Genomic DNA, 19,454 nt, shown 5'->3' on the forward strand with positions numbered 1-19,454 from the left:
TTTCTCCGGGAAAACCAGGCCCGACTCGGTCCACGACTGCCCTGGCTTTCCGGGCGCCAGCAGCAGCCTCCGTGCACCTGCGCAGGCGCTGGTTCCGGCGGGTCAAACACGACCCCGGAACAATAGTTTCCGGCCTGCGTGGTGCACCGGGATATAAAGGGAGAGGACCCAAAGGGACCAAACGGAAGCCAATGTGCGGGGAAAGGGACGCGTTTGGCGGACGGACCAGCTGTTCCGGTTGCTCTTCCTAGTACATCCGATTTGTTGGCGATGCTCCGGCGGGTGTCGGCGTGCCGGGCTCTGCTCCCCTTCTCCCGCCTCGCTCCGAGCCCGGCCAACCCCGAGGCGCCCGCCGCTTCGATGGCGCCGCTCGCTGCTCCGCCCGGAACACTCAGGTACTGCATTGTGGCGGTGCTGCCCCTCAGCTCTGCAGGCCTCCGTGGCCTCGTCCGGGGCTCCCTGTTATCCCTCGTCGTCTCCCTAGGTCGGTGGGAGAACCTGCAGGACCCTGGGAGCCACGGCGTTCCTTGTGGGGGAAGGGAAATCCTAGGGAGGAAAGGTGACCTGGCCAAGGTCACGGCGCGCGGGACCCGGCGGCCTGGTCTGCGGACCCGACCTTTCTCAAGTTAGTCAGGCTCCACAAGCAGAAGGTTATACTTATGGCCACATTTTTACCTCCTTCGTAACGTAACAGCCAGGAAAACCTGTTTTATCCCAGCACCTATGGCGCACACCTGTAAGCCCATCTACTCAGGAGGCTCAGATCTGAGGATCTTGGCTCATTGGCTCACAAAGCTAGGTGGGGCTGGAAAATCGGTGAGACTTTCTTTTTCTTTCTTTTTTTTAGACCTCCAGTTGACAACCAAAAAGCCAGTCGTGGAGGTGTGGCTCAGGTGATAGAATGCTAGCCTTGAGGGGATGGGAAGGGGGAGCTTAAGGGAGGACAGCCTCTAGGCCTTAAGTTCAAGCCCCAGTACTGTCACTAAAAAATAAAAGGTTATATTTTAGCAATTAGTAGAAAATTCCTATATACATTATTTTTGAGGAACAGTGCTGTAGCCTGCCTAAAGGCAAGATCATTGTTACTATACCCAAGTCTGGCTGTTCACTGTCCTACAGACCAATTAAGTAAAGAGATGCGTGTTGAGAGGGGGTAGTTCATTTTACTTAAAAAAAAAAAAAAGCCTGGTAATCAAAAAGGTAAAGGATGCTTGGCCCAAGTCTAACTTTCTGGTTTAGGAGACCTTTTCTATAGGCGATGAATGGGTGTCTTCTTACAGGAGGAGGAGGTTTGTGGTCAAATACCTATCTAATCCTAGTTGCCTGGTCAAGAGATGCTTTGTACAGATCTCAGGAACAAAGATCATTATTTCCCTGGACAGTTCTTGTCACTATTTTGCTTACGTGTAGTTCTAATTTGTTACACAATAGACAGGTTACAGGGGTAACTGCCCACTTCTTTTTTGCTGATTGTATTACTTATGGCAGTGAACAGAAACAGACTTCCTCTGATGATTATGAAAAGCAAGGGTCAGGTGAGGTTAAAGAGGAAATTGGTGGAACTCCTGACTTAACAGTAAGGATGGGACTGGAAAAGATGGGGGAGCAATGAAAGGGGTGACATTATCAAGATGTATTGTACTCATAATATGACATATTGAACTGAAACCTCTGTGTACAACTACTTAAAATTTAAAAAAAAATCACTTTAAAAAATGAGGAAATTAGGAAATTTGGTCTCATGTTCCACCTTATGATGTTCTTATTACTAGTGTATGTTGTTAACACCTATTAAGTATTGGGCACAGAATAAGTAATTGCTATATCCAGTTACTTTTGTTTTTACACATTTTTCCTGCATTGTGAAACTAACATGCTCATTAATTTTTAAAGTTAAAATGGAAAATACCTAAAGTTTTTAATTCCTCTAAGAATCAAAGTAGATATTTGGATTGTTGGGATAGACACATAGCTCAAGTGGTAGAGGACTTGCCTAACAAGCTAGAGACCCTAGTATAAACTCTATGCTAACGAATGAATGAATGCAGGAAATGTGTGAGGCCTTAGATTTTATCCCAAAGAATGGGGGAGGGGAGGGCATTTTTTGGCAGGGTCTGAAGTAGATGTAATTACCTTTTATAAGTGTGCCTAATGAAAATGGAGTGACATCTGTAGCTACCAAATATTCTCTTTTCTGCTTCACTTTGGCTTCATTTCCTGTAAAATATGTGGGAGACTGTAACTTTGCATTAAGCAGGTACACGAAGCCCAACAGGCCTCCTGCTGAATTACAGTAACTAGAGCTTAGTCACATTAACTGAGCTCCAGTTGGTTACAGGAGGCATGTAATCAATTAACCAATTAAGCTGTAATGTAATTAAGTTGTAACCATTTGACTGATGGACTATGCTGTAGCCAGTTAAGTTGTTTCCTATACCTCACTGCCATTCCTCTATAAAAGCTGTCTGTTCACCCAGTTGGTTAGAGTTTTCAGAACCTGCTTTGGTTCTGGGAGTTGCCCAGTTTGCAAATTGGTTTGGTTTTGTTCTGCTTTGCTCAAAATCTAAATTTAATTGATCTGAAAAATTTTCCTTCTAACATTATAAATAATGGTTGGTTAAATAGTATGGTCTTGGGCTGGGGATATGGCCTAGTGGCAAGAGTGCCTGCCTCGGATACACGAGGCCCTGGGTTCGACTCCCCAGCACCACATATACAGAAAACGGCCAGAAGTGGCGCTGTAGCTCAAGTGGCAGAGTGCTAGCCTTGAGCGGGAAGAAGCCAGGGACGGTGCTCAGGCCCTGAGTCCAAGGCCCAGGACTGGCAAAAAAAAAAAAAAAATAGTATGGTCTTCAATGAGAAAGGTCATCCGATTAGAATAACACCCAGGAATGTCTGTTAGTATTTCTTTCTTCATTAATAGAAAATTTTTTTTCATATTATTTGATTATGACATTTTAAAGAGATATTGTATGAGAACCAGGACTTGAAGTCATATTTGAATTTGAGGCTAATCATTTATGTCATTGTTTTCCAATCTTTCTGTGTCATCAAACACATAGAAAATAATGTTTATATTGACCTGTGGGGTGAGTGGAAGGATGTAACATTCTCAGGAGTCCAGCAGTCCCTGGCCTCACCTACCCACCTCTATGGCCAGGAGACCAGTGTATCAATGTACCTGTACCTGTTTGTGTTCCACTATATGGCTTAGGCCTCGGGAGTTCTGAGCTACATGACCAAGGGTAAGTCACCTCCTTATCTGTGACATGAGGATAATGCCTATTTCACAGAGCTGTTGTGGGTATGAGAAAAAGTCCATAGACACACATTATGTTCACAAGACTAGATGTATAATATATGCTACATATGGTAAATTGCTGATGTTATAGTAATCAAAAGCAAGTAGAGGGGCTGGGAATATAGCCTAGTGGCAAGAGTGCCTGCCTCGGATACACGAGGCCCTAGGTTCGATTCCCCAGCACCACATATACAGAAAACGGCCAGAAGCGGCGCTGTGGCTCAAGTGGCAGAGTGCTAGCCTTGAGCGGGAAGAAGCCAGGGACAGTGCTCAGGCCCTGAGTCCAAGGCCCAGGACTGGCCAAAAAAGCAAGTAGAAATGGAAAATGTTTGAACTAAAACTGTAAATTAAAATTTTTTCAGTTATTGCTTTATTGTTTTGTATTACACTTCTCATTTCCCTCCTTCTAATCCATCTTTTAGGACAGAAAATAATATTCAGAGATATTTGGGGACTAGCAGCATGATCTGTAGCAAGACAGATGAGAAGTCTGCTACCACCAGTGAGATTTCCAAGAAGACTTCAGAGAGCAAAGACATTTCCAAGAAGACTTCAGAGAGCAAAGACAAAGTCAAGGAGAACATCAGACAAGATTTGCTAGGCATTATCAAGGACATGAAAATTGAACTGAACACAATAAATGTTCAAACAACAAAGCCACCCAGCAGGAAACATTACAAAAGTTTAGACATTAAAGCTAGAAGGCGCCAAAGATCCACAGAAGATACTCCAGAGGAGAGGTAAATGAAATTGCAACTTGAATATTCTTCTTTGAAAGGGTTTTTGAAGCTCCAGTAAGCCTTTTTTTAGTAAAAAAAAATGTTTAGAATACTCGATAGGTATTCAATTAATGAAGGGTAATCAGCTCATAAACAGATGCTAGTGATTACTTGAATATTATCATTTCATATTTAGGTCATAAGAGATCATCTGTATATAATCTAGATAAATTATCTAAGAACATTCTCTTATGAGTTCAGTGTTACTACCATTTAATTGCCCCTTTAAACTGTTACCTCTGTCATGCACATCTTTTTTGGAGGTCTCAAGACAGGAAAAGACCTCTTTGAAATTTTTCTTTTCAAAATTTCTTCCAGCTAGGCACTGGTGGATGACAGAGATCAGGACCATGGTTGTTTCTGGCCACCCCAAGCAAAATGTTTATGAGACTGCCTTCTTGACCAACAGCTGGGTGCAGTGACACATCTGTCATCTCAGCTATGTGAAAAGCATAAGTAGGGGATCATGGTCCAGGCTGTTCTGGTCAAACATTACTCTTATCTCAAAAGTAACTGAAGAGCAAAAGGCTGAAGGTGTGGCTTGAAAGGTAGAGAGACACCTAGCAAACACCAAACCCTGAGTTCATACCTTATCCTGCCCCTCCTATCCTTCTTAGCTGAGCACAGTTGTACACACCTATAATCCATCCCATTGGAGGCTGAGATAGCAGGATCATAAGTTTGAGTCTAGCCTGGGCTAGACCTTGTCTCAAAAAACACTGCTTCTAGTTCCAGCATGTTGATGACAAATATTTTATATGACTTTCTGTGTTCAAGAATTAGTGTGTTCTACTTTCTTTTCTGTTTTTCCCCACAGAGCATTATAATTGTGCTTATCAACATATCTAACATCCCATTTTGAATACAGTCAGCAATAGCGTTGTATTACAGCTTAAGTTAGTAGTGTGTGAAATATTCATACTACATAGGCAATGTCATGCACTTAGGTAATAAGGTTTGTAACTTTAGGATATCTATCACTGACCTTTTACCAGAACAGGCATACTGGAGGCTCTTGTGTCCCACAATGATAACTTTTTCTTTTTTTTTTTTTTTTTTTGGAACTTCTTGGTTTCTACTTTCTATCAAAAGTTCCATAGTTGGGTAGAAGGCAGAAAGCTAATTCAAATAGGGAGTGCTGAAATCCCATTTCACGGCCCAGCCTCACAAGACATGGAATGTCCCCTCCCATTCTGTCCCTTTTGTTTCCTCAGGGAACTGAGGAGAGGAGTGGCAGTATGGCAGTGTTATGGCATGTGGGACTGGAAATATTGCTATCTTTACTTTCTGAAAATAAAACCTGTCACAACCTGGTGATCCGATAACCATAGAAAACCAGCTGGGTTGGAGGCACTGTTGTCAGGACAAAATTGACCTGTAGAGGGCATCGTATAAAGACTTCCCTAGTGCAGCTACTTTTGTCATCAAAGGAACCCTAGAAAACGCTCATTCCCTTGATTTTAGAACTGTTCACTATTGTGGGGCCTTAAACCAGTTGGCCTCCTGGCTTGCATGGAGCAGCCCTCAGTCTCTACTCTTGCATGACTGTGAAAAGTATCACCTGTATGAATGCCACAAGGACATTTGCTGAGAGGATACCGAGAGGCTATTTTGCCAGCCTGCTGTAGGTTTTTATCTTCCTCACAGCCGGGACCAGGTATGTATGTCTGAGACAGCCTTGGGGAGCTGAGTGTTTAGTGGGTATCGCATAACCAAAATTTCTGCTTTCATTTTCTCATAGTGCAGAAACTACCTGCCCTAAACACCCAGTAGGAAGAATTCAATTCTTACTCACAGTTACTTTATTTCTTCAGATTATTTCTGGGGTTTCACTGGTATAAGTGCTTCAATTTGTTTCATCAGCAACTTTTCTTTGACATTTCTCAGTCAGAGTCCAAAGTCCTGGAGATAGAGCATTGAACAAAACATAGTCTGTGCTTCCTACCTCAACATGGGAGGAGCTAGGTAGTAGCACACACCTGTAATCCCTCACCTGGGAAACTGAGGGAGGATTAAGAATCTGAAACCACCTAAATTACATAGCAAGTTATACGCTAGACTTTTTTTTTCTCTCAAAGCAACAAAAACAGGTCTTCACCTGTTAGATAGGAATGTGGAATGTGGGGGAGGGGAAATATACTTATACCTGGATGTACTATGTCAGATAAAACATGAAGAAAAATAAAGATGGAACTGGAGAGGGCTGGTTTTAAGAATGATTAAGGAAAAGCTCTAATTAACACTTTATCCCAAACTCATAATAAAGCTAGAAATAATACAGACAGATCCTAAGATTGTTTCCGGCACAAAAGTAGAACAGCTTATGTCCTCAGTGTGAAGTGTACTGTGTTCCTCAAATTCCATGTTATTCAAACACATTTCCTAAGAAATGAGGTTACTGGGTTACAATATTTGCATGTATTACAAATTTTAATGTCACCATGTTGGTTGCCAAAAGTTGTGCACGTTGAGATTTCCTTTTCTGAAGTTGTATGTCACGGTTTATTTTAAAGAAATACAGATAGTATAAAGGGATGAAAGGTAAAAGTGTTTGTAAAATAATCTGAAATACAGAATAGATGATTAAAATGGTTTTTAAAAGTTCTTATCACAGGCTGGGAATATGGCTTAGTGGCAAGAGAGCTTGCCTCCTTTACATGAAGTGCTAGGTTTGGTTCCTTAGCACCACATATATAGAAAAGGCCAGAAGTGGCACTGTGGCTCAAGTTGGCAGAGTGCTAGCCTTGAGCAAAGAAGCCAGGGACAGTGCTCAGGCCCTGAGTTCAAGCCCCAGGACTGTCCAAAATAAAGTTCTTATCACATTGTTGAAGTCTGTACTTCTTGCGTGGACTTATGTAAAAATTGATCTTTTTAATGTCAGAATCTCTCCCATGATTATTATTGGGCCATCTCAAATTGCAGACCCTGAGGCCATGCAGGGTTTCTAGACTGAATACTTGCCAGCATATATTGTATACTTGGGTCAAAACTTCCACCTTAAAATGTGAAAATGAATTTATAAAAGGAATACAGTGATATGGGTAAGGTTTAAGTTATTATTCATAGATCAGAGTCTTGAAAGTAGAACGTTTTTTGACTAGTTGCTATACCTCCCCACACTTTTCTATTTTTCTTTTCTGATCTTCTAAAAGATCAGACTAAAGTTCTAATAAAGTCCTCCTAATCTTTATCCAGCAATTTTAAGAATTTCGAAATTTTAGTCTTCACTTGGGTAGTACAATACTGAAATTGGAATGATAGCTGGATGCTGGTTGCTTATGCCTGTAATGGTAGCTGAGATCTGAGGCTAGTGGTTTAAAGCCAGCTGGGCAGAAAAGTACCATGAGACTCTTATCTCCAATTAACCACTCAAAAACCGGAAGTTGCACTGTGGTGCAAAGTGAGAACACTAGCCTTGAGCAAAAGTGCTCAGGGACAGCACCCAGGTCCTGAGTTCAAGTCCCTCTTTTATATTTCTCATGTTTTCATTTTCTTTCCAGAACCAAGTCCCTGAGTCCTGAGTTGGTGGCGGCTGCATCTGCTGTTGCAGAGTCTCTTCCTTTTGACAAGAACACCACGAAGTCAGAGCTGCTCCAGCAGCTTCAGCAGCACGAGGCCGATTCTAGGGCACAAAAGGCTGGAGAGAAACGTAAAATTAGGTCAGTGGGTCAGATACTTGTGTCAGTACTGTTTGTGTCTCAAAGTAGACCATTTCACATGGCTGGTGAACCATACGTGTTGTAGTTGCATTTTACATATGAAATGCTCCAGAAACAAGTTTAGCAATTTTTTTTAAACCTCTCTATTAAGATGTGGGATTAAGAAACCAACTCAATGGCTATGGCTCTACTTTTCTTTCAGGAAGTTATGAAGTTTCTAGCCTGTGAAAAAGGTTCAGAGTAATGGTATTAAAATAAGCAAGTCAGGCACTGGTAGCTCATATCTATAATCCTAGTTATTCAGGAGGTTGAAATTGAGGATCACAGGTGGAAGCCAACTTGGGCAGGAAAATCCATGATACTTTTATCTCCAATAAACCACCAGAATAGCCAGAAGTGGAGCTGTGTATGGCTCCAGTGGTAGAGCACCAGCCTTGAACAAGAAAAGCAATGCTAATGGACAGTGGTCAGGCCCTGAGTTCAAGCCCCAGGACTGATAGAAAAATTAAATAAGTTAATAACAAAATAGTTTATGTGAGAAAATTGTTTTTAATTAAGAACTTTTATGCACTGTTGACTATATACCTGTTACCTTCCCTTAAATTTGTGTGGAGCTGAGCTATTTCCATACCTCACCTGTTCTTCATACTCACTAGCATGCACTTGGCTGCCCTAGGCCAGCAAGCAGTGCCAATGCTTCATTTAGGATGTGATCTTGATCAGCCATTCTCAGTGGCATTTGTACCAAGTTATCTCAGGAAGGTGAAGAAACAAATACAGATGTCTCACTGCCAGTCAAAGGCCCCTTTTGTGTTTGCAACAGACACTACAGTAAACAGATTTTGTTACTTATGTAGATGATAAGTGCATAGATATGATTGTATTTTAACATACATTTTTATGCTATCTTAGTGCATAAAAGTGAAATGAGAATTAAATTGTCTCCTGTTTCAGAACAATGTCTTACTGTTGCATAGCCAAGATTTCTAATATACTTGACCTTTTTGTTATTTCAGTTTCAGTAACATAATATCAGAAATGAAAGTTGCCAAACAACCTTCAGTTAGAGTTAATACAAGACCCGAGCATCAGATTAAGTTTGATGAAGGATCTGAGGGATATCTTGGTAAGAAGAACACAGCTGATCTTCAGAACAGGTATTCAGGCTTTACAGTCTATTGGACTTCGTTTGTGTGGTTTTTTTTCTACATAGTTGAGGATTTGCTTGATTGCTTACACCTGGTATTGCTGATGGGGTGTCTGAGCATTGTGGGTGCCTGTACATTCTTCCTCTCACCTCTGTACTATTTCCTGCAAAGGGAAAGATACTCTGGCTTTTACAGTCCCACATTTCTCTAAATCATAATTGGAATGGATCCTGCCTCACGTTCACCTCTGCTGTCTAGGGATCCCTGAATTTGAATGAATATGGCTGACTTAATTTGGAATGAATGAACATTTTGCAAGAAGCTTTAGGTTGTCCTTCTGCGTATGTTCCTAATACTGAATATTTCTATGCCCTCTGCATCTCTGTAAATGGCCACCTTTTATACCTTAGAGGAAGAGCTCATCATCCAAGACAAAGTATGCATTACCTTAAAGTTATACATTATTTATGATGATTTGAAATTCTTAAAGATTTGCAACTACCATACCTTGTGTAAATTGATAGTCATCCTGTACTTACATGGAGCTTCTGTGCTTTTTCTCTTTAAAGCCTACAAAGTGACAGTTGGAAAGAAAGAACCAGATATTTGACATGATCTGAAAAAAACTGGCTTGTCTTATAAAATCTCTTGACTTATTTTTCCTGGGCATTAAATTACTGATTTGTGTAGGAAGATTGGAAAAGGTAGTCAGCATTTAACACAATAGCTCAAAAAGTTGACACTGATGTTGGATAATTATTTTAATGCATAAAGTGATTTAGTGTTTGTGACATATTATTGAATAAAGTAGAAAATGTACTTAAGGTTAATGAACATTTAACTGAACCGTTGTCTTTCCATGATTCTTTGTAACTGCTTCTGTACGGTGTATCATAACATGTTTATTTGCAGTGCTGAGATAAGACCCTGGAGTTTGTGCTCATAACTTGATTTTTAAGCTTATCACACTGTCATTAAAAATTAAAAATATCTGGGTGCTATTGGCTCACATCTGTAATGCCAGCTACTTAGGAGACTGAAATTTGAGGATCGTGGTTCGAATCCAACCTGAGTGGGAAAGTCTGTCAGACTCTTTATCCCCAATTAACCACCAAAAGGCTGGAAGTGGAGCTGTGGCTCAAGTGATGTAGCTCTAGCCTCGTCTCAGAGACAGCACCTGGGCCCTGAAAGCCCCAGGATTGTCACACACATATACACACACCAAAAAATTTTAAAAAATATGTATATATTGCATATTTTTCTTCATATGTGGAATCTAGACTTAAAATGATGATGGTAGTGGTGATGGTAATGATTGGACACAAGTATAAAAGGGGGACTAGACCCAAAGGGGCAGGAGAGATTGGTGATGGGAAAGTACTTGGGGTGTGAAGATCAGCATATGTTACACACATATCTGTATCCAGAGATACAGACATATGTGAAGGCAGCCAAAGCGGGGATGAGGTAGGGGATTAAAAGAAGTGTAATAGAGGAATGACTTGTTTTAAAGTACCCTGTACACATCCTTGTTATCACAATGGAAACCCTGTATTCTCGTCTGTAAAAAGAGAGCAGTAAGTCTCCAAGGGGTAAGGAAAGCAGCCTGCACTTGGGGGTACAAACAAAGGGCTGAGGATGCAGCTCAGAAGTAGTGCTTAGCTTGCGTGCTCCAGGCTCTGAGTTCAGCCCCCAGCACTGGAATGGAAAGAAAAAAAATGGAGCAGCTGCAAGAGAGAAACTTTAAAAGGTAGCAAAGTGGATTCTGTGTGTACACTGTGTTGAAGAGCTGTCTAAGGGGGTTACAGGGAGGCCCCCAGGAGATAACTAAGTTGTGTAATGCTGCTGTGACTGTGAGGCAGAGTTCGTTACAGCCTGGAAAAAACAAACCAGGTGTGGGATGATCCAGTTAGACAGAGGTGTGAGTCGTGAAGCACAAGCTTTGGAGTCACTCTGGCTTGTCTTGGAGTCTCGGCCCTGCCATGACTGATTTTGTGACTAGAACCTCGGTCAGCATACTTATCTGTGGCATACCAAGTGTGAACCTAGCTTAGAAATCTTCCTTGAAGAGAAAGAAAACAATGTGTGTGAGATCTGTAATGTGGAGTATGTGCTCCACAAATGGCATCCCTTTCCTCTCGTTACATTCTTCTGACGTTCCATACTCCATCAGGCCATTCCACAGTCATAAGTTACTCTAGTCTGCCATCCTGTTGACCTAATTTGTCACTGAGTGTGTTTGCTAGGGAAAAGTGCTAGTGCAAGCCAGTGAGAGTGGTTCTGAGCAGACAGGCCTATGTTTACAAGTACAGAGAACCTGCTAGGGGAAAACGTCTGTGTTATGATGTTACTTTACCTAAATTTAATATATTATTTGCATGTTTTCAGTTTTATTTAGTAAACAAAATCAATTTGATCTAGAAAAGAAGCTCTTATAAAAACTCGTCCTCACACTTATAAACTGGCCTTTAAGCTGGCCACTATTTTGTTCAATCACTGCATAGAGAAGTTAAAGTATACCAATAGAAGTTACCTATTAATTCTTTTTCACATCCACTTCGTGGTTAATTAGAAAGAGTTATGTAAAAAAGTTAATTATTTTTAAGCTGTAGAATGATTATAAAAGAGAATGTTTAGATGTATCTGTGCAGCCTTTTATAATTTGTAATTAAACATTGCAGAATTTTCTGCCCTTAAAGACAAATTTTGACTTCACCAAGCTTCCATTTTAGAGTTTTCCACCATACTAAGTTCTCTGAAACTTCCATATGAAAAGAACCAAATAAAAATCATGGTAAGCTAAGCTAAGTTTTTCGGTGAGATAATTTGCAAATTAAATCTTTTTTTTAACTGATTTGTTATATCCTGACACAAAAATTCGAGGGAGTATGTTCCTTTATAAAGTTAAGAGTCCTAAAAACTTGGCAATTTAACTTAAATGTCTGGTTTGGATAAGTGAGATTAATTTCTGCTTAGACATATCTTTTTCTCGTTAACAGTTTATTGAAATTTTATAAATATAGTCTAAAATATTTTCTTTTAATTTTCAGTTTTAGGAAATCTTTGTTCATGGGGAAGAGACTTAATATTTTTGACCAAAAGACATTTTCTGAAGAAGCTTCTGAAGCAGGTTTGTTAAGAGCACTGTTTGTCCAATGGAGAAATGTTCTGTCTTTCCAAGATGTTTTTGGTGTTATGATGGCATAGTGGTTGGGTCTGGCCTGTTTAGGAGTGCAGCAGTTACAATCGTGGACCTACAGGAGGTTGGGATTTTTAGAAGAATAATCCAGAGGTACATAGTGACTAGTAATTTGGCTAGAACGTTAGTAATTACCTGCCATTTGAATGTACCTCTGTGCTTTTACATCATGACAAATAAACTGTGGTTCCTGATTAGAGGCACTCACTATCCTGAAGAGAAATGGCATTTATAGAAGTGGCATTGATTGAGATGATGTATACCTTGTTCAGATAGGAAGAACAATCAGGGAATATAGAATATAGCAGATTTGTAGTGTTTTGTTTTGTTGGGAGCCAGTCCGAAGGCTTGAACTTACGTCCTGGGTGCTGTCCCTAAGCATTTTTGTGTATGTGTGCTGGTCCTGGGACTTAAACTCAGGGCCTGGGTGCTTGCTGTCTCTGAGCTTTTTTGCTCCGGGCTAATGCTCTGCCATTTGAGCCACAGCTTCACTTGTAGCTTTTTGTTGATTTATTAGAGATAAGAGTCTCAGAGATTTTTCTGCCTGGGCAGGCTTCAAACTAGGATCTTTAGATCTGAGCCTCATGAGTAGGTAGGATTACAGACATGAGCCATCAGCACTTGGTCTGGAGTTTTTGTTTTTTGTTTCTTAACACATGGTTAGAGTTTGTTCTCTATCCATCTTCTGTTCTTCTTTAAATAAGTCAAATCTGGCACTAGTGGTTTATGTCTGTACTTTTAGCTACCAGGAGGCTGAGATGTGAAAGATCACAGTTCAAAACCAGCCCAGGCAGAAAAGCCTGAGACTACATCTTTAATTAACCAATAAAATGCCAGACTGGAGATGTATCTTAAGTGGCAGAATACCAGCCATGAGCAATAAAACCAAGCAAGAGCAACGATCTCCTGAGTTCAAGCCATGGTAAAGGAAAAGGAAAAAAGTTTTAAAAAGAGGTCAAATACTTGACTGGATCTGGTAGGTAGCTCATGCCTTGTAATTCCACACTCAGGAGATAGAGCTTAGAAGACAAAAGTTAGATCCCAGTCTTAACCAGTGGAGCTGGGTGTGGTGGTCATTTCTTTAATCCCAAGTATGGGAAAGGTATACGTAAGAAAAAATGCCAAGCGCCTACCTAAAAAAATAACAAAAGCAAAAAGGGCTGAGGATATGATTCAAGCTGTAGAACACCTGACCAGCTCAGTTCAACATACCCAGCACTTCAACAAAAGGGGGAAAAAAGTGTTTTTCAAAACCTCCATTTTAAGTCTAATCAGAAGAGAAATGTCCTTTTGTTTAGCATTCAATTTGTTTTCTTTTTTTTTGTTTTGTTTTATTTTTTGCCAGTCCTGGGCCTTGGACTCAGGGCCTGAGCACTGTCCCTGGCTTCTTCCCGCTCAAAGCTAGCACTCTGCCACTTGAGCCGCAGCGCCACTTCTGGCCATTTTCTGTATATGTGGTGCTGGGGAATCAAACTGAGGGCTTCATGTATACGAGGCAAGTGCTCTTGCCACTAGGCCATATCCCCAGCCCCTCAATTTGTTTTCTTGATAAATTAGAGAAATGCAATATAAGTCGCATCTAACTTCTACACAATATACATTTGTGAAGAACAGAGGTTGGTTTTTTATCTCCATGTAAATAGTACTATTTTGCATGTATAAATAATACTGTTGTGCATGAAGCTAGGTGTCCTAGGTCAGCTTCTGATGCTCATTTAATCTTATTACCACTAATATAAACATCTACCGTTCAATAAACTCAAGTGGCTTACAAATCATAGGAATTGGTTATCATAATCTTAAGTCCTTTGTAAACAAAATGAGCCATAAAATACATATTCATGGAGGAAATGAGTTGGTCAGTGGTGCTGGCTCTGAAGTAGAACTGCTGCTGCAAAGGCCTGGAGGGAGGCCTGCCTCTGAGTGCAGTTGTTGACAGAGACATTGAGGTTCTTGAAGGAGCAAGTTTCAAACCTTATTCCTAAAACTGAAATTAGCAAGGAAGCACAGCAGTTTATGTACTTTATAAATAGCACACAAATTTATGTAGTAACTCCTCTAATGAAAGTACTATTTTAATAAGCTATACTTGTGTGGCTCTAGAGAATATCTTTTGTTCGTGATTAAATACAAACATATCAGACTGGAGGGAATTAGGGTGTGGTTGTACATGCCTTTAACCCCACCCTTGGGAGATAAGAGGCTGGGGGATCATGATTTAGAGACCAGACTGTACCTGCATAGTTAAGACTGTCTAAGATAACAAGAAAACCCCCACAGCAATGGCAAAAAACCCACTGTATGATTTTTGTGTGAATGGATGTGTGTTCTCTTTTCTCTTTGGGTAAATGCTGAGTGAAGTGCCTATTCTGGACCACAGGTATATTCTTTTCAAGAAATTATCACATTGTTTTTCCAAAGTCATTGTACGTTCCCATCAGTCATGGCTGGTGAAATATGACTCATTCCTAAAAGACTTAAATTTCAAAAGTAAAGAGCATGTAGCATGGTGTCAGTGAGTCAGTATATTACCTTTCTCTTAGCGTTGGTTATGAGAATTATATTGATACACCACAGCACTCAGTATCCCTTAGGATTTTTTTTTTTTTTTTTTTTTTTTTTTTTTTTGCCAGTCCTGGGGCTTGGACTCAGGGCATGAGCACTGTCCCTGTCTTCTTTTGCTCAAGGCTAGCACTCTGCCACTTGAGCCACAGCGCCACTCTGGCCGTTTTCTGTATATGTGGTACTGAGGAATCAAACCCAGGGCTTCCTGCATGGGAGGCAAGCACTCTTGCCACTAGGCCATATCCACCCCCAGCCCCTAGATTTTGTTTTGTTTTATTTTCTTGTGCTGGTACTTAGGCTTGAGCTCCAGGCCTCAAACACTCATTCTTACCCCCCCCCCCACTGAAAGTTGAGTGCTCTACCACTTGAGCCACGCTACACCTTCACTTTCTGCTTTGTACTATTTAATAAAAGATATAAAAAATCTCAGATTTTGTCTGTCTGGACTGGTTTTGAACTTTGATCCTCAGATCTTAGCCTCCTTGAGTAGCTAGGATTATAGGCATGAGCCCAATGAGCCCCAGCCCCAGCCCTTTAGTATTTTTGTTGTTCAGTTTAACTACTTTGGTCTTTGGTAGTAATATTACATCGGTGATTAATTTTGACATACTAAAAATAAACAAGCTGGACTTTAAACATCAGGATCACATTTATATAAGATATTCATGCCAGGCACTGGTGGCTCACATCTTTATTCCTAGCTACTCAGGAGGCTTAGATCTGAGGATCACTGTTTGAAACCAGCCTGGGCAAGAATGTCTGTGAGACTCTTATCTCCATTTAACTGCCAGAAAACTGGAAGTGGTACTGTGGTTCTAAGTGGTAGAGTACTGCTAGCCTTGAGCAGAAAATCTTAGGGACAGTGCCCAGACCCTGAGTTCAAGCCCCACTACTGGAGTGAGTGGTGGGGGAAGATTCACAATCATAAACGAAAGTACATTTTTTTTCCCTTCTCCATAGGGAACAGTTAAGTACTTGGCATTGTGGTACTAGGAAGTTAAGGTTTCTAGTTGGGTGCAAAGGGCTCATGCCTGTAATCCTAGCTACTCAGGAGGCTGAGATCTGAGAATCGTAGTTTGAAGCCAGCTTGGATGGGAAAGTCTATGAGACTTGCCTCCACATTAGCCAGCAAAAGTCAGAAGTGGAGCTGTAGCTCAAGTGGCAGAGCTTCATCCTTGAGCAATAAAGCTAAGAGATAGCACCCAGGCCCCAAGTTTAAGCACCAGTACTGGCATACCCACACACAGATTTGCCATTATTGTAGCTAGTCTTTATATATATTACAATATAGTTCTCATCGTAGACTGTTTAATTATGAGTATGGATATTTAAAAATAGATTTTCAGTTCCAAGTTGATGATTACATCTTCAGGCAGAAAAACATTTCCGTTGCTTTGTGCTTTACTTAAAGTGTTTTGGTTTTTTCTGACACAGAGACGCCGCCTTCCCTTTGGGAGATAGAATTTGCTAAGCAATTAGCCACAGTCAATGAGCAGCCCTTTCAGAATGGGTTTGAGGAGATGATCCAGTGGACCAAGCAGGGCAAGCTGTGGGAGTTCCCAATTGACAATGAGGCAGGTAAGTGCTACTCCAGGCGTTTCCAGCATTCAGATGTTACACTTTACATTATAGATGTTTAAGAATCTCAAAACATTGTAGATACTATATGATGACCGTTAATGCTGGTTTGCTCTTTTGTTATGGATTGAACCCAAGCCTTGATAGGTAGTGCTCTTATCGCTTGAGCCATTCCTCCAACCCCAATAATGTTTTATTTAAGGACAAAGGATGCAGAATTACAAATAATAAAGTCTCTAGTTGCAAGTAGGACATTCCTTGGTGTGTTTTCTAATATATTAAATATTAGATTTAAAGTTATTGTTCAATTTTGGAGAACATTGCAGCCATTAGATTTATTTATTTACTTACTTACTTACTTACTTATTGCCAGTCCTGGGGCTTGAACTTAGGGCCTGAACACTGTCCCTGGCTTCTTTTTGCTCAAAGCTAGTACTCTTCCTCCTGAGCCACAGCGCCATTTCTGGCTTTTTCTATATATGTGGTGCTGGGGAATTGAACCCACGGCTTCATGTACACTAGGCAAGCACTCTACCACTAAGCCACATTCCCAGCCCTGCAACCCTTACATTCTTACAGTGGTGTCTTCATAAAACCATTGCCTTAAGGTGATGCGAGGTTATATACATACATACATGCATACATACATACATACATACATACATACATACATACATACATACATACATACATAGTCAGTTGTGGGACTTGAACTCCGGGCCTGGGCTCTGTCCCTGAGCCTTTCTGTGCTCAAGGTTAGCACTCTACCACTTGAGCCACAGCACCACTTCTGGTTTTTGAGTAGTTAATTGGAGAGAAAGAGTCTCAGAATTTTTCTGTCTAGGTTGCCTTTGGACTTGATCCTCATATCTGGCCTCCTGAGTAGCTAGGATTACAGGCATGAGCCACCAGTGCCCAGTGGGAAATAATTTTAACAAGATAATTTTGACAATACCACATACGTAGTACGTGTTATTGAGTTAATGCCTTTAAGTGAGGCATCTCATTTCAGCTCCTCAAGCAATGGTTACCTGAAGGAAATAGAAAAGGACCTCTGGAAACGCATAGATTGCTGCAAAAGTAGGAACTTAGAAACTTGCCACTGCTTTGAGAGACTGGCTTGTAACCTGGGGCTTCCATACTTGGATGCAAGACTTGATGCTGTTGGAGAAAGATGTTTTGTCCATAGTGGCTCACTGTATCATTTGAAAAAATAAAGAAAATGACACAGTGATACATACTGTTGTTTGCATTTTACTTCCTGTGTTGTGTTTTTCCTGAGTATAAAAAATTATGGCTCATCAGCAACTACTGCTTCCATATTTTGAATGCTTAATGTTGGCTAGACATTTTGTGTCTGTTTAATTTTTATAAAACCCCTGGGGTTTTTGACTCTCCTAGTATTCCTAAGGAAACAACACTCAAGCTAATTTGCCAAAAATTAAGAGTTGTTAAATTAGTGATCAAACCTAAGTCCATCTCTACAGTTGTTATCCTCCTCTATGTTGTTATCTCATTAATATTAAATCTGTGATTTATCTTGACATTCAACATTATGTGATTTATTTTGTCTTGTTTTCTAGGTTTTGATGATGATGGTTCAGAATTTCACGAGCATGTGTTTCTGGATAAGTACCTTGAAGGTTTTCCAAAACAAGGACCCATCCGCCACTTCATGGAGCTGGTGACGTGTGGACTTTCCAAAAACCCATACCTGAGTGTGAAGCAGAAGGTTGAACACATAGAGTGGTTCAGAAATTACTTCAATGAAAAAAGAGACATTCTAAAAGAAAATAACATACAGTTCAATTAACACCATGGAAGATTTTTTTCAAGCTCTTAAAAGGTGTATATAATAACTAAATAAAATTTTACTGGAAATTTTTCTGTTAGGATTCCTAATTTGACTGGTATAAATGTTGATTTTTTTTTTAAGTATGATGGTACCTAAAAAATATTCTTGTGCGAAAAGTCAGCATTCATAGCTTCAAAACAACTATCTGAGGGACTGAGGACATGGCTCAAGTGGTAAAGCATTTGCTTAGTATGGGACTCATTCCTTAGTGCGCGTGTGCGCACACACTCAGAATTAGGGGCTGGGATTGTGGCCTAGTGGTAGAGAGCTTGCCTAGTGTACATGAAGCCCTGGATTCAAATCCTCAGCACCACATGAACAGAAAAAGCCAGAAGTGGTGCTGTGGCTCAAGTGGTAGAGTGCTAGTCTTGAGCAACATGAAGCCAGGGACAGTGCTTAGGCCCTGAGTTCAAGCCCCAGGACTGGCAGAAAAAAAAAAAATCAGAATTAGGAACAAATTTAAGACAATTTACCCTAACATTTTTCATTCAGTGCCCATACATCTTTGAAATTCATTAAGTTATTAGCCATATATCAAGTAACATTAGAGTGCTTATTTACATTTGCCCACTCTTTATTATCATAGACTACATGAAGCAGACAAGAGAAAAGGTTGTTTAGCTCCTATTTTGAGGCTCCAAGTCCAAATAGCATAGGAATATGAGTCCCATCATGAATGAAGAACATACAAGATGACATCTCAAAACAGGAAACCAAATGGGTGGAGTCCCACCATCCTTTCTGAGTGCACACCCACAGTGATTTAAGGGCCTCCTGCCTCTAAGAGCTACTTAGAGACCCATTTTTCACATGAACCTTTGGGGTACTGTTAGAGTGTTGAAATGATGAGTAGAGAAGCATTTCCTCAAGTGAGTCACATATTTCCATTCCCTGCAGTAGGTTGTCCCTGGCCAGCACTGTCTTGGGAATGACTGAAAATAAATTTTCCAGGATCACTACAGTCATGAACAAAGTTGTTCTTAAAGACTGTAGTTCAGTTTGTAATAATCCAGGCATTGGTGATTTAGGCCATTTCTGGTTTCTGACTGAGTATACCCTAGATCTTCAAGAGGTCTAGAAGGGACCAGGCACCCATGACTCATGCCTGTAATCCTAGCTGCACAGGAAGTTGAGATAGGATACCAGGATAGCCCTGTCAGGAAAGTCTAGGAGATTTTGACTCCCAACAGACTGCCCCAAAAGTGGAGCTGTGGTTTAAGTGATAGAGTACTAACCTTGAGTAAAACAAAGCTCAGGAGCAATGCCTAGGCCCTGTGTTCAAGAAAAAGAAAAGTCCAAAAGAAAAGGAGAGTGCAACATGATATGCCGGGTCTGGCTGCTGAAGACATAGATGGGAAGGAGTTTAACAT

At 40.6% G+C, this 19,454-nt stretch overlaps 1 protein-coding gene across 2 annotated transcripts; it reads left to right on the forward strand.

Moving 5' to 3' along the window:
• Nucleotides 1-190: 190 nt before the first annotated feature.
• Mrps31 (mitochondrial ribosomal protein S31) lies at nt 191-18,114 on the forward strand. Of its 2 annotated transcripts, XM_048341453.1 has the most exons (8): nt 192-395; nt 3,724-3,808; nt 3,839-4,041; nt 7,581-7,739; nt 8,756-8,896; nt 11,938-12,017; nt 16,086-16,229; nt 17,813-18,114. In XM_048341453.1, the coding sequence occupies exons 1-8, from the start codon at nt 271-273 to the stop codon at nt 18,040-18,042; spliced, it is 1,167 nt and encodes a 388-aa protein (XP_048197410.1). In that variant the 5' UTR covers nt 192-270; the 3' UTR covers nt 18,043-18,114. The 2 variants fall into 2 exon arrangements, with proteins under 2 accessions (XP_048197409.1, XP_048197410.1); XM_048341452.1 differs by having other exon boundaries at nt 191-395; nt 3,724-4,041.
• The last annotated feature ends 1,340 nt before the right edge of the window (nt 18,115-19,454 follow it).

This window comes from Perognathus longimembris, chromosome 3 (genome assembly GCF_023159225.1).
Source record: "Perognathus longimembris pacificus isolate PPM17 chromosome 3, ASM2315922v1, whole genome shotgun sequence".
Classification (NCBI taxonomy): Eukaryota; Metazoa; Chordata; class Mammalia; order Rodentia; family Heteromyidae; genus Perognathus; species Perognathus longimembris.

Excerpts from the sequence above, each read along its gene's own strand:
- Mrps31 (XM_048341452.1), top strand. The coding sequence starts at position 271 with ATGCTCCGGCGGGTGTCGGCGTGCCGGGCTCTGCTCCCCTTCTCCCGC. Across the intron at positions 12,018-16,085 it reads TGAAGAAGCTTCTGAAGCAG|AGACGCCGCCTTCCCTTTGG; the intron begins GTTTGTTAAGAG and ends TTTCTGACACAG. Across the intron at positions 16,230-17,812 it reads CCCAATTGACAATGAGGCAG|GTTTTGATGATGATGGTTCA; the intron begins GTAAGTGCTACT and ends CTTGTTTTCTAG.